The sequence below is a fragment of the Mustela nivalis genome, assembly GCF_964662115.1.
Source record: "Mustela nivalis genome assembly, chromosome: 1".
In the NCBI taxonomy this organism is placed as follows: domain Eukaryota; kingdom Metazoa; phylum Chordata; class Mammalia; order Carnivora; family Mustelidae; genus Mustela; species Mustela nivalis.
This window is the reverse complement of record NC_139020.1, coordinates 116,900,731-116,914,413: the sequence shown is the minus strand read 5'-3', so window position 1 is coordinate 116,914,413 and position 13,683 is coordinate 116,900,731. Positions and strand designations below refer to the sequence as shown.

The window sequence follows — 13,683 nt, the reverse complement described above, 5'->3', positions numbered from 1 at the left end:
TTTTTTTTTTTTTTTTTTGAGTCAGTGCAGAAGTAAGGGATAGTTGAGAAGACATGATTTTTTAATGTCAGACAGCTTCTCTGCAACACTACCCCAACTCAGAATTTAATCTCGTTTGAAGGCCACCAGGCACTTTGCATAGGCAATTTCTCGTGCTCTATAGGCTTTCCCAAAGACTAGCAGAACCATGTCTGAACCACCCGAGTCCTACTGGTAGACGAGAGAGCTCAACTTGCCTTCTTTTCTCCCTTCCACCTTGGTCTCCTCAGCCCGAAAACCTGCTCATTGACCTACGCATCCCAGTGCCTCGGGTGAAGCTCATTGACCTGGAGGACGCCGTCCAGATCTCAGGTCACTTCCACATCCACCACCTGCTGGGGAACCCCGAGTTTGCCGCTCCAGAAGTGATCCAAGGCATCCCCGTCTCCCTGGGCACAGACATCTGGAGCATCGGGGTTCTGACATACGTCATGCTGAGTGGGGTGTCCCCCTTCTTGGACGAGAGCAAAGAGGAGACCTGTATTAACGTGTGCAGAGTGGACTTCAGCTTCCCGCACGAATACTTCTGCGGCGTGAGCAATGCTGCCAGAGACTTCATCAACGTGATCCTGCAGGAAGACTTTCGCAGGAGGCCCACAGCAGCCACGTGCCTGCAGCACCCCTGGCTGCAGCCCCATAACGGCAGCTACTCCAAGATCCCCCTGGACACCTCTCGCCTGGCATGCTTCATAGAGCGCCGCAAGCATCAGAACGATGTGCGGCCTGTGCCCAACGTCAAGAGCTACATCGTCAACCGGGTCAACCAAGGGACGTAGCCGTCTCCTCGCCCTTGGGGTTCCACGTGGAAGTGTAGTGTGAACCAAAGCAAGACTGAATGTCTGTAAATAGTTCTGTTCGTTCGCTCCACGCAGTTCTCTGGCTTGAGAGACGGACCTCTTCAACCTTGTCCGTGGCTATTCAGGGTCTGGGCAGCGGCAAGATTACCCTCAACCCAAGGGCTTTCCAGAAGGCCATTTAGAAGACAAAGATGCGAAGAGTCACCCAGAGTGTTAAAGAGAGGGGGCAAGGATACCAAGAATAGGAGCTGTTATGAAATTTTAACAGTGAGTTCCACAGTGGGCGGTGAACTGGGCAAAGCTGCAGCTCGAAGTAGCGAGCATAAAAGATTTCTAACCCTGCTGAAATTGGAAGCAAGAAAGTTCTATTTAACAGAGATGTCACGTATGTCCACTCTTCTGGTTTAGATTACTTCGATATAGTTTCTTAATAGGATTCACATATACAGTAAAATAGATCCTATTCGGGTTTCAGAGTTTTATAATATAGAGGTATATATGACATCAATCCTAAGTAACTTTGAGCACTCCGATTAAGACAGTCCTTTATTTATCGAAGCATTACATTGTTTTGACTAAGCACAATAAGATGACAAGTTTTTTAGAGCATTTTATAAATCTTGTATAGAAATCTCTTACCAGAACCCATGCATTAAGAGAAAGCAATGTTACCCTTTTGCAATCTGTGAATGAGAAGCTTTTTCTCTCAGTCACAAGTATCTGATTAACATAGGTTCTGTATATGAAACGCTACCCCCAAATTCACTGGCAGCTCAGAGTTTATCTGGCAGGAAAGCCTGCCAGGAAATAAGTCCAAATACAGTTAAGAGTTGTGGGGCTATTTTTATGTCTACACTCGGTTTGAACTAGGTAATGAATAAAACAGGTTCACACAAAAGGGCAAATAGAAAACTTTCCTATGGTTCCTATGAACAACGTTAACAACACTTTCTGACTTCTTCTACAGCTGTAGAAGGCAGTCCTCAGAAAGTTGGCTTGCTTTATTTCTAACCCCTTCTGGAAGCTGAGGGGTGCTTACCAAAAGGAGGCAGCCATATACGCCTTTAAAGGCCTGGTCCCAAGTCCTTTTTGAAGCCATGGAATAAAATCTGATACATCACTCAGACAGAGCATTGAGTTTTAACTGTGATTGCCGTACCTATCACCACACAGCCGCTGATATTTCTCTGGACCAAAAGGACTAATCGCACTTTGAGGCCAATGCTGCTTTCGGGTGCGTCTTCTCCACACAAGGTGATTATGAACTGCCCTTTCCCCCCCACGCTGGTGGAAAACAAACAAACAAAAAAATCAGCCTGGGCATTTCATGGCTGTTTTTCTTTCTTGGTTTCTGGGGAAAATTTTTTGTTGTTTTTCTGTTGGTCCATGATCCATGCTTTGTTTTCTAGGATGTGTTTTGAAAATTGCTATTATGCAAAATTACTTTAAAAACGTAACTCAAGTGTTTGTCCTCAAATCAGGTTTAATGGCGCTGCTTCTCTCCTACAATAGGGTTGAGAAAGTTGTGAAAGTGGAGAGTTTATGAGGGATAAATAAAATTACACATCTATCTAAATGAAAAGGATAGTAGACTTTAAGCCTGAACTTTAATATATAAAAACCCTTATTCCCACAGTGGAAATGTAAAATTAAAAGTACCTGTCTTTCTTTTCCGTCGGTTTCAGAATCACCTTCCTCATCCACCCTCCACCTCATCCCATCCGAGACTATAGATTAATCAATTAGTAAGAAGTACAAGCAATAAGACTAGGTAGCACTTCGTATTTTTAGGATTAACCAAATACGTGGAAACTGATTTCATCTGTATTTGGTTCCTAGTTTTGGATGGCCCTGGGTCACCAAGGCACCCTCCCTCAGAGCCCGCCCCTGACTAACCCTCCTAATCTCCATTTAGCTCTACATGTATATACAAATGCTATCTGATATGATATTTTAAAATTTTAAACATATTTACTAAAAAAAATTTTTTTTTTAGTAAACATGTCTTCATTGTGAGCTCTAGCCTAAAAGAAGAATGCCTGGTCCCTAGGGCTGGTCACGGGACAGAGGGCAGGTGCTAAGGATTCCAAACACCCATGGAGTGTGGCTTGTCAAGGTCTGTTTCGTCCACTGTGTGCAATGACTAAAGAACTCCCTGCTGAGTCTTCTCGAGTTTTTATGACCATGGAAGAGATGGGCTGAGTTTCTGCTGGAGAAGATTAGGGCCTCGGACAGTGGTGCACAGAGGACACAGGAGAACGTTCACGAAACCGTGTTTTGAGAAGCAGCTGACAGATTGTTAGAGCCAAAGCTTTTATATCAGCGTCTCCATGAGAGTTGGGACAGCCCAGGTGTGGGGTTGTGCATAATCTCCCCTCCCCCCTAGTACACATGTTGGGGAAGTAAGGAGATGGGAGAGGTGAGACATAGAAATGCAAAGTAGTATGATTCTGTTAACTGGAGCCAAAGTACAATCATTAGAGTAGATTAATTTAACAGACGCCCCAAGAAAAAAGGACATGTATTTTATATAGCTTGGTCACTGTAGAAAACTAACAGAGAGGTGTCCTGTCTCCAAAGCCCCTGCTTCTTCCCCAACAGGAGTAAGATAGCAGTTCTGCTTTGAGAATGCTCCGCAGCCAGTTGGAAAGAAAAAGGAATCCCTGAAAGTGGGGCTGGGAAATGTACTTGAGGTTGCTGTGTGGGTAACCGTAGTGAGGGGATGAAGGATTAGAAACCAGTTTCTTGTACCTGTTTTGGCAGATATTTATGACTTTGTGGTGGAGAGACAGGGAGAAGAGAAAATGGTCCACTTCTGCCATATTGTCATAGTTCTTGAAATCAAAACTTAACTAGGAATTAGTGTGAACTTCCAGCTGAAATGGGAAAAATCAATGTCAGTTAAAGTCATAAGTTTCTTGCCTGGCTTATATTCTTTGCATAGAGTTTTGGGGTTTGTTTTGTTTTGTCAGGGTGGGATACAGAGAGAGGGAAAAGATCAGGGACAACTCATAATAATTTTTTTAAAGATGTAATGATTTACTGCGTCTTTCACATTTGTTTCAAATTAAATAGATTTATATCCACGTACAGCTGAATGTTGGGAAAATTTTTAAGAAAAAAAATTGTAATGTTGGAGTATGTCCTTCTGGACTCTCACAGCCATAAACACTCTTGGGGGAGTAGAGGGAGCAGAGGAAAAGCTGGCTTCACCACTTTGTTGTTCACAAAGCCTTTATAAATAGTAGTGCCTTTCAGAGGGGAGGTTGGGAGATAAAGAGTTCATTGTATTTAGATTGACTGATACTGCAGCATTTTTTTATGTTAAAATATCTTTTAAATGAAAACATCTGGATATAGGGTGAGGCCAGGAATTCTTGAGTTTCAACCTCAGCTATTCCTGATTCGTCCTTTATTACAGAAAGTCTTTGTTTTTTTTCTGTCCCAAATGTCCTCATTGTTAAAATGGGAAGGGGGGGAGGAGGAGGGACTTTAATCTCATAGGAATGTTGCAAAAATAGCATAGTTGGGATGTCTAAAGAATACTTTGATTTTCTTAAAGTGCTACACACTGCCAGTGCTGAGAATTTTATTAACAGTAACTTTGAACATTCCGGGTTTTCAATATTCATATTTTAAGATACCATTTGCAAACTCACGAGATTAAATTCTGTAAATTGATTTTAATTGGAAGTACCAGGTGCTCTTTGTCTAAATGTTATTTGGTCTTAGCCTGTAATTTCAGTCATTTGAAAGCTTGTCTACAGACAAAGGTTAGGAGAGCGGATGGTCTTACAGGAATAAGCTGTTTTCTCTGGCATTTCTGATGGCAGAGCCAGGGTAGAACGCCCTGCAAAGCGACTGCTGCTCTCTTCTCAAGCTTTATGCTCTGGAAAAATTGATGGAGAAGAACTCGAACAGCCACTTTCCTCACTGGAAGGGCAGAAATGAGAATAAACTACTGTTTGATATCACAACTCATTTCTTCAGAATCTCACCAGCATCTATTATAAGAGACAAATTATATGCACAGGTGCAGAAATGAATTGAACTGCTGAATTTTGGAGGGAAAACCTTGGATTTTTTTTTTCTTTTTAGGATAATTAGATGTTTCAGGGGTAGCATATTTGCTTTCCCATGCTATCCATGATTTAATGCCCAAGCGTTAGGCATTCCTTGTTTGCTTGCCTATGTTAAAAGAGCAGAGAAATTTAAACTTGTGAGAACATGAGGAAGCAAAGGCATTATAAATTAGGTGGTGGTTATCTCTGCATATTAACTAAAACTTTGCCCCACAAATTTGATAGAGGAGGAAATATTACAGACCTAGAGGGTCTCTGTAGTAAGGCAAAAGTGCCAACTCACCACTTCCTTGTTCAGTTTTGAGGAATGTGGGCTTTACTCCTTTTTCTCCTGTATAGCATCTCTGTGGAGTCTGGGTTAGGCTAACATAGTATGTGGGCTTCCAATGAATTTATTTGCATTATGGCTTTTCTATTTACTATTTAAAGTCTAGGGATCATTTGGAAATTAATAATTAAATCTGGGGTGGATTTAGAAAAGACAGGGTTTATATATACTCCACTAAGAAAAGGAAAGCTACTGTGTTAATATTTATTTTCTAAAAACTGTAAGGCTCTCAGTTGTTTCATTATTTCTAGAGGGTTAAAAAGAGCTGAAATTTGTCTATAGCACTCGACAGTTTTAATAGGAAATATTATTCATGTGAGAAATCCATATAGAAATAGAACACAGAAATATCATAGGCCATATTTTCAAAGACAAACATTTCTGCATTTTCCATGTTTGTAGAAGTTATAGCAGAGGAAAAAGCAATTACTCTAGGGCAAATTTTCATCTTTAAGAGACGTTCTTGAAATTAATACTCATGAAAGCCTGAAATACTCATAGGCTACTGTGTTTTCTTGTCAGCCTGTTTGCTGGGAGATTCTAAAATACGATCGGGTTTCGCTTTATTCACATAATCAAGAGCAACTGTTTCTTCAGATAGCTGTTATTTCAGAGGGTGAGGATAGTTGAAAAAAGGGAGAGTGGTGGGGGAAAAGTGCAAATAAAACTCCTGGTGTCCCAACTTAAGCAAGCCAATTTGCTAGCCCAGGGAGAGCGAGCATTAAGAAGAGTTCCATCAACACCTGACTTCTATCAAGAAATGAATCCACATCCTGGAGTATTATGGGGACTTTTACCATGATCTCAGAGACTGTGGTTATGAATTTGAAGTCAGCAAAACATACGTCTTCTCTTACTAACTTAAGCCATATCTGTCATCTCTGTGTCTGATTTTTTTGACCCTGGTGCTTTTACTTCTGTTTCTGCCAAACTCCAGCCTGCTCTATGGGGAAGGTAACACCAGTAGTTAGGACAAATGTGAAGACTGAAAAACTAAACATACCCGTCAGAATGAGATCCTAGTCAGAGAACGGCAGTGATCAAAGTGCAAACTGTTGGAAAATATGGATATATGTACATCTGTACATGTACATAGTGTATAATATGTATGTATATGTTCTTGCTCATATGCAGAAATCTATCCAGTTGAAGACAGCCCAGGTTGGTCAGTTTTTCTACTGGAAAACCATTTAGGGCCATTCAAAACCATTAGGGCTGATGGGTGGAGTTCGAGCTTACTCAACTGGGAATTGTTTGCTGTCCTTTGAAGTCCACAAAACCAAATGAACAAAGCCTGAGACATAATGGGGCCATCGCTGAAGCTGTTTACCTAAGGTCAGGAGTCTCTTTATATTTGAATTATTAATTACTTGTTTGCAAACTGCATTGGCACCTCTTGGTTTTGAGTGACCCCCCCCCCAAGTCTTTTGAGAGTTTGGAGGGGGCTTCTCTGGCCTCAGATAAAGGGCCTAATCCATAAGTGGGTAGGTTTCCCCATAGGGACCATTACACATATACATATAAGTACATACTTCCATCAGACTTGTAACAATTGATTTAAAATCACTCCACAGTATTGATAAATAGCTCTATATTTTCAAGGTGCAGAAGAATTCCACAGCCTTAATTATTTCAGTGTCTTGCTGGTCTGCCTTAAGTGTATCTTCTGGGTTTTTGGTTGTCTTATTATTTTTAAAATTTTCTGCAGTTCATTTTGTATGCACACAATGTCGTTTTGTAAAGGTAGGTTGTAAATATTTTATTTGTAAGTCAAAATCACTCATGTGTAATGTTGTAAAGTGATGACCTGCTGTCTTGTTGTTACTACAGTATATGTTATAAGTTATGGATGAAACTTCAAAATGTACATCTCACAAGTTATGCATTCCTATAAATATACTATACTAAAGATATTATTTCTGGTGGTCTTTTTTCTTTTCTAATTAAAACCATTGTTCAAAACACTCTTCCCCAAATATATGAAGGCCTTTGACAAGTTGAAAAGGGCACATGATTATTACAACACTTTCCCCCCCAGCACTTTGGAAAGAAAGCAACAATTTTGTAGCCTGGAGAAGTACTCTAAGACATTTATCTCCCACCCCCTCCCAAGTCAATTAAGTCTCAGGTGTGTGTTAGTAAGTTCATTCTGTTATTCCAGGTGCTGACTTTGTTTAAAAAAAAAAAAAAAGGCCATTTGAGCTAGATGTGACAAATTTATGCATCATGGTTTGTGCTCTCTGAGTCTGGATCAGCCTATACAGACATGATCAGGTGTGAGGGTGCCACACAAGTGTAAATGAGACTGATTCCGAGTACAGTGTTCATTAAGTAGAGTGTTAGAGATTGAAGAGTTTTGATTAGTTTACTTTGCCAATAAGAACAAAAATGTTTTTTAACATATGGCTTCTATTTCATCAAAATTTTAATGCGCTTATTTGAAACAATAAACAAGTCTCAAAAGCATAGGTTCTTCACACTGGCGGGTCAGCACAATCTCGCCAAAAAATAGACATTAAAAATATAGAAATCAGAATCGATTTAATGAGTAATCATCACGAGCCCTACGGCTTTAAGGGTTATTTCCCTTAAACTACTGCCTTCTATACACAACGGGAATTTCCCCCCACTTTAAGGGGTTTATTTGTAAAGACCAAATACGCTTGGGTATTCAGATTGGCTGGCAAAATTATCCTCCTGGATAACACTGATATGGAGCGATTCATCCTCCTCTCCTCTCCTCCCTCCCTTCCTCACCTGCTGTACACTTACTACTACCTGCCAAGCCGCCGAACTACTCTACCGGGAATGAACACGCTCCTCCCAGGACACACAGTTTCGACAGAAGAGCTAATGAACCACTACCTGCAAAGCGCTTTACGGTCCCATGGGCAGTTTGCTCTGACATTGTCATGTGCCAGATGCCATGAAGCTGGTTAAGAACTGAGTAAAGGCCTTATTGTCTGTTCGGTGAAACCGGGGTCGGAGGAGGGAGGGCTATGAGAGAAGGGGAGTCGTGGCTAATAACTGGCAAATAACTACAGGCTGCGCCGGGCAGTAGATAATTAAGGGGACACTGAGCTAGAAAACGGGCAGGATATACACAACCTCTCTAGAGAGGCTCGGCTTTGGGACCCGGAGGTAGTCTAGGTGTTCGGAGCTTTGAACTCCAGCCACCGGATCCACCCGCAGCAGGCTGAAGCACCAGGCGCTACGCGCGGAGCACTTCCTCCAGCAGACGCCCCGCCCCGCCGGGCCTCTTAAAGCCGGGAGCTGGGCCCTGCGAGCCCCGAGGCCGCCGGGAAAGGCCGTTGAAGAGGCGGCGGAAGAGGCGGGGCTTCCTTGGGTGACGCCATCGAGGCGCCGCAAGCCTGGCGCGCCTTGGAGTTTAGAACAGGCCCGGGAGCGCGTGGAGATGGCAGCCGCCGAAGCAGCTTTGGGGTCGTTGGTCACGGGTCTGTACGACGTGCAGGCTTTCAAGTTTGGGAACTTCGTACTGAAGAGCGGGCTCTCTTCCCCTGTGTACATCGATCTGCGTGGCATCGTGTCTCGACCGCGTCTTCTGAGTCAGGTAGCCAGCCCGGGAAAGGGAGGAACGGGCTTGGGTGCCCGGAATGGGGACCAGGAAGTGGGGAGGCTGAAGGAGCTGGGCTGTGGGTGAGAGCAAAAGAGCCAAGCAAGCAGCCGACCCTTCTATGGCCCTAGGGGGTCGATTTGGGAAGCCCAGAGGCCAGGAACTGTTAAGCTCTTGGGGACCATTGATGCAAAATGAGCAGACCTTTCTTAAAATTAATTTTAAAGTGGGGGGGGGGGAGTCTTATTCGGGCCCCAGTTAGAACAGCTTCTAGGTACACATAATCTTAAGAAAGAAGAGAGCGCTCTTGGGAAGGAAGATTTGGTGCAGGATTTTCTTTTCTTTTTAACGTAGTTAGAATCACCATGATGAAAGGCATCAGAAAGTTACACGTTTTGTCTTAAGGTTTTAGTGTGCAGAAGGCTATATGACTTTAATCTTATGGGTACCAAGGATGTTTTTAAACTTTTCTTTATGTTTGGAATATAACTTTTTTTTTTTTTCCAATGAAGCAGATGTACAATGTGTGTATGTTTCAGGCAGAAATGGAGCCCAAGCTTTGAGGGTTTGCTTCCCTGGGAGATCAGGAGCAGAGCCCACAAACATGAAGAGTTGAGAGGGTTTTTTTTTATCTTATCAGGACTAGAGAGCAGCTTGCTCATTGACTTATGCTGGTTTTGATATGTCCTTTCCAGGAGTCAGGAATCCCAGTTTGGAGCACTGTTGACAGCACAGAAATAGTCCAGTGAGTTCTGTATTTAACTCCAAGAAAATAAGATGTGGGGGACAAAGGAAAAGGTGGACAGGGAAAGAATTTAGTAGCTGCTTACATGTTAGGGAGGGTTGTTTGCTTAGAAAGGGAGATTTGATTTTGCACTTTGTGGCCAGAAGCAAGAATGAAGGCCAGAGGATAAACATCTCATGGAGGCACTTTTTTGGTTAAAATAAGGAAAAAGTATGTACAAATTAGAGGTTTCTAGCACAGTGTTTTTCAGTCTGTGACTAAATATGAATCACCTGCGAATTTTGTTAAACTGCGTAATCTGATTTGAGTTTATCTAAGGCAGGGCCTGAGGTTATATCTCTCTAACAAGCTGCAGGTCAGAACTGCTGACCATAGTGAATAGAAGGGTCTGAATGTGGTGTCCAGTAGAGTTGCTACTTAGCCACATGTGAATACTGGGCACTAAGAATTTTAAAATTGAAATAATTCCGGCACCTGAGTGGCTAAGTTGGTTAAGCATCTGCCTTCAGCCTTTGGGGTCCTGGGATTGAGCCCTGTCAGGCTCCCTGTTCAGCTGGGAGTCTGCTTTTCCCTCTCTCTCTCTGCCCTCCCCAACAACCGCTCATGCACGCTCTCTCTGAAGTAAATAAAATCTTTAAAAACAAAATTGAAATAATCACATGTGGCTAGTGGGACTTGGACAGTGCAGTTAGAGAATATTTCTGTCCTCAAGGAAGATTTATCAAGAAGATAGGCATTTCCTCCACCACCTAAGGGTTTATTCTCACCCTTGGAGAACCCTACTTTGTGAGGTTATGATAAAACAGGATTGAAACACTACTTTAAGTGGGTTGGACTATTCTCACCATCAAGAATCGTGCTATGGTTCATTTCTTCTGTAGCGAGAAGGTGAATGACTAAGGGCCTTCTAATGAAAAACAGGCTTTTTTTTTTTTTGAACAAGTCAGTTGATGACTAAAAATTGCTTTTTGGTATTAGATCTTACTTTGTGTGTGTGTGTGTGTGTGTGTATGTGTGATTTTTGGTAGTTAACTCAAGAGTTGAAAACATTGAGAGACTGAGCTGTAATGGAACTCCTTTTGTATCTACTTAATTATGAAAACAGGATTTCTCAGTATTTGCACCCCCCCAAAAAACTCAATAGAATTTACGCTAAACTCTAACTTCCTAGTTGTAAGGAATACTCAGTTTAAGTAGCTAACATAGGGGTGGCTCAGTGGGTTAAGTAGATACATGAACAAATGGGGGTTACCATTCATTTCACTAAGAAAAGTATTTACAAAATAATACTTTTTTTTTTTTACTTATTTATTTGACAGATTACAAGTAGGCAGAGAGCTGGGAAACAGGCTCCCTGCTGAGCAGAGAGCCTGACACGGGGCTCTATTCCAGGACCCTGAGACCATGACCCGAGCCAAAGGCAGATGCCTAACCCACTGAGCCACCCTAACAATTGTAATGATAACACATTTTTTAATATTTTTATGGTCATGGGAATTAATAGAAAATTTACAGTTTTAAATTTGAATTTATATATATTTTTGTTGTGGAGAAGTATTAGAGTGATCACTAAAAGTTTTCTAAGTATAAATAATTGCATTAGAATAAAATTCTGTGCAGACAGTAGGATGAAATAAGAATTCCAAAATGTAAAGTTTTTCCAGCTTTCATATCAGCAGTCTCATATGTTTTTAAAATGGAGATGGTTGGGGCACTTGGATGGCTCATTCTGTTGGGTGTCTGCCTTGGGTTCAGGTCCTGATGTCGGGTTCCTGGGATCAAGCTCCCTACTCCGCTGGCAGCCTGTTTCTCCCTCCCACTGCCGTTTCCCCTGCTTGTGCTCTCTCTCTATATAACATATATATCTATATATAGATATACCTATATATATCACTATGTAATAAATATATATATAAGTATATATAAATAATAAAATCTTTAAAAAATAAAATGGAGGTGGTCAGTATTAAATCACTATAGCATTTGGATTTCATTGTGTTCATGGAAAGGAGTGACAACAGTTCTAGGATAATATTTTTTAGTACTCTAGAAATTAAATTAAATCTTTAGCAACTTAAAAATATTCACAGAATTTTCAAGTCTACAAGTACAGGTGAGGGCACCTGGGTGGCTCTGTCCTTAAGCGTCTGCTTGGGCTGGGGAATGAGTCCCACATCAGGCTCCCTGCTCTGCAGGAAGTCCACTCTTCTCTCGCCCACTCCCCCTGCTTATGTTCCCTCTCTCACTATGTCTCTCTCTGTCAAATAAGTAAATAGAATCTTAAAAAAAAAAAAAAAAAGTACAGGTGAAAAAAAAATTGAAGATCTGATCTAGTTCACTAAGCAGTTTTTCTTGTTTAAGGTTTTTTTTTTTAAGATTTTATTTATTTACTTGAGAGAGAGACAGTGAGAGAGAGCATGAACGAGGAGAAGGTCAGAGAGAGAAGCAGACTCCCCATGGAGCTGGGAGCCTGATGCGGGACTCGATCCCGGGACTCCAGGATCATGACCTGAGCCGAAGGCAGTTGTCCAACCAACTGAGCCACCCAGGCGTCCCTTGTTTAAGATTTTTAAAAATTATTTGAGAGAGCACAAGTGCACACAAGCCCGGGTGGGGGTGGAGGGAGGGAGAAGCAGATTCCTCACTGAGCAGGGAGCCTGCTGTGGGGCTTGATCACAGGGCCCTGTAATCGTGACCTGAGCAGAAGGCAGACAAGCTTAACTGAGCCACACACGTGCCCCTTCACTAAGCAATTCTCAAATAAGTTTGCCTTTAAAAAAAAAAAAAAAAAAAAGGTGGTATTGGATGAGAGGATGCATTCTAGCATTAAAATGTGATGATTTATATGGGAAAGGATATTATAAACTAGTACTCACACAATAGGATCTGTACTTAGGAAACTTTTAAAAAATGTTTTAGTATGTATTTTGCATTGATTTTTTTTTAATCAATATTACTGACTACAAACCCTATGCTGTACATTATATCACCATGAGTTCCTTATAACTGGAAGTTTGTATCACTTAATCCCCTTCATGTATTTCACCAAGCTCCCTCCCCAGCCCCTCCAGCCCCTCCATCCTCATAACCAGTGATTTGTTTTCTGTGTCAGTGAGTCTTTTTGTTTTGTTTGTTCATTTTGTTTTTTAGATTGCACATGTAGGTGAAATCATATGGTATTTTTCTTTCTCTGTCTGACATTTCACTTAGCATAGTAAATACCCTCTATGTTGTCGCAAATGGCAAGATTTCATTCTTTTTTTATGGCTGAGTAATATTTCATTGTTTGTATCTCTGCCACGTCTTTCTTTATCTGTGGACACTTAGGTTTCTTCCTTATCTTGTTTGTTGTAAATAATATGGGGGTGCATTTTCTTTTCGAGTTGGTATTTTAAGTGGAATTACTAGATTGTACAGCATCTCTATTTTTAATTTTTTGAGGAACTTCATAGTGTTTTCCAAAGTGGCTACCCCAATTTACATTCCTACCAGCACTACGCAGGGGCTCCATTTTATTTAAACTCTACGTGCTCTCCAACATCTATTCCTTATCTCTTTGATCATAGCCATTCTGAAAGGTGTGAGGTGGTATCTCTTTGTGCTTTTGATTTGCATTTCCCTGATGATTAGTGATGTTGAGCATCTTTTCATGTGCATATTGGTTCTCTGTATGATCTTTATGTCTTCCTTTGGAAAATGTGTATTTGGGCCCATTTTTTAATTGGATTGTTTTGCCAGTATTTTGTTGTTCTTTATATATTTTCTATTTAACTCTTTATTGGATACATCATTTGCAGATATCTTCTCCATCAGTAGGCTGCCTTTTTGTTTTGTTGATGGTTTTATTCCCTATACAGTAGCTTTTTATGTTGATGTATTTTGATTATTTTTTTTCTTCTGTTGCTTTTGCCTGAAGAGAGAGAGCAGAGAAATACCACCAAAACCCCTGCCCAAGAGTTCTCTGACAGTGTTTTCTTTTAGAAGTTACATGGTTTCAGTTCTTAGGTTGAGGTTTTTAATCCATTTGAGTTTATGGTGTAAGAAAGCAGCCTAGCTTAGTTCTTTTGTGCATAGCTCTCCAATTTTCCCAACACCATATATTGAAGAGACTGTCCTTC

The 13,683-nt window shown here is 41.2% G+C and overlaps 2 protein-coding genes across 14 annotated transcripts in view; both read left to right on the top strand.

Annotated features, from left to right (window-relative positions):
• Positions 1-7,162, top strand: part of KALRN (kalirin RhoGEF kinase) — a 661,801-nt gene extending 654,639 nt beyond the window's left edge. For all 13 annotated transcript variants that reach the window (XM_082700868.1, XM_082700867.1, XM_082700853.1 and 10 more), the window contains one exon: positions 270-7,162. In XM_082700868.1, coding sequence (XP_082556994.1) covers positions 270-815 — 546 coding nt within the window. In that variant the 3' untranslated portion in view covers positions 816-7,162. The remainder of the gene's footprint in view (positions 1-269) is intronic.
• A 1,418-nt stretch (positions 7,163-8,580) lies between these two features.
• The window catches only part of UMPS (uridine monophosphate synthetase), a 30,962-nt gene continuing 25,859 nt past the window's right edge, over positions 8,581-13,683 (top strand). The window contains exon 1 of the mRNA XM_082700096.1: positions 8,581-8,817. Within this exon, the coding sequence (XP_082556222.1) occupies positions 8,662-8,817 (156 nt within the window). The 5' untranslated portion in view covers positions 8,581-8,661. The remainder of the gene's footprint in view (positions 8,818-13,683) is intronic.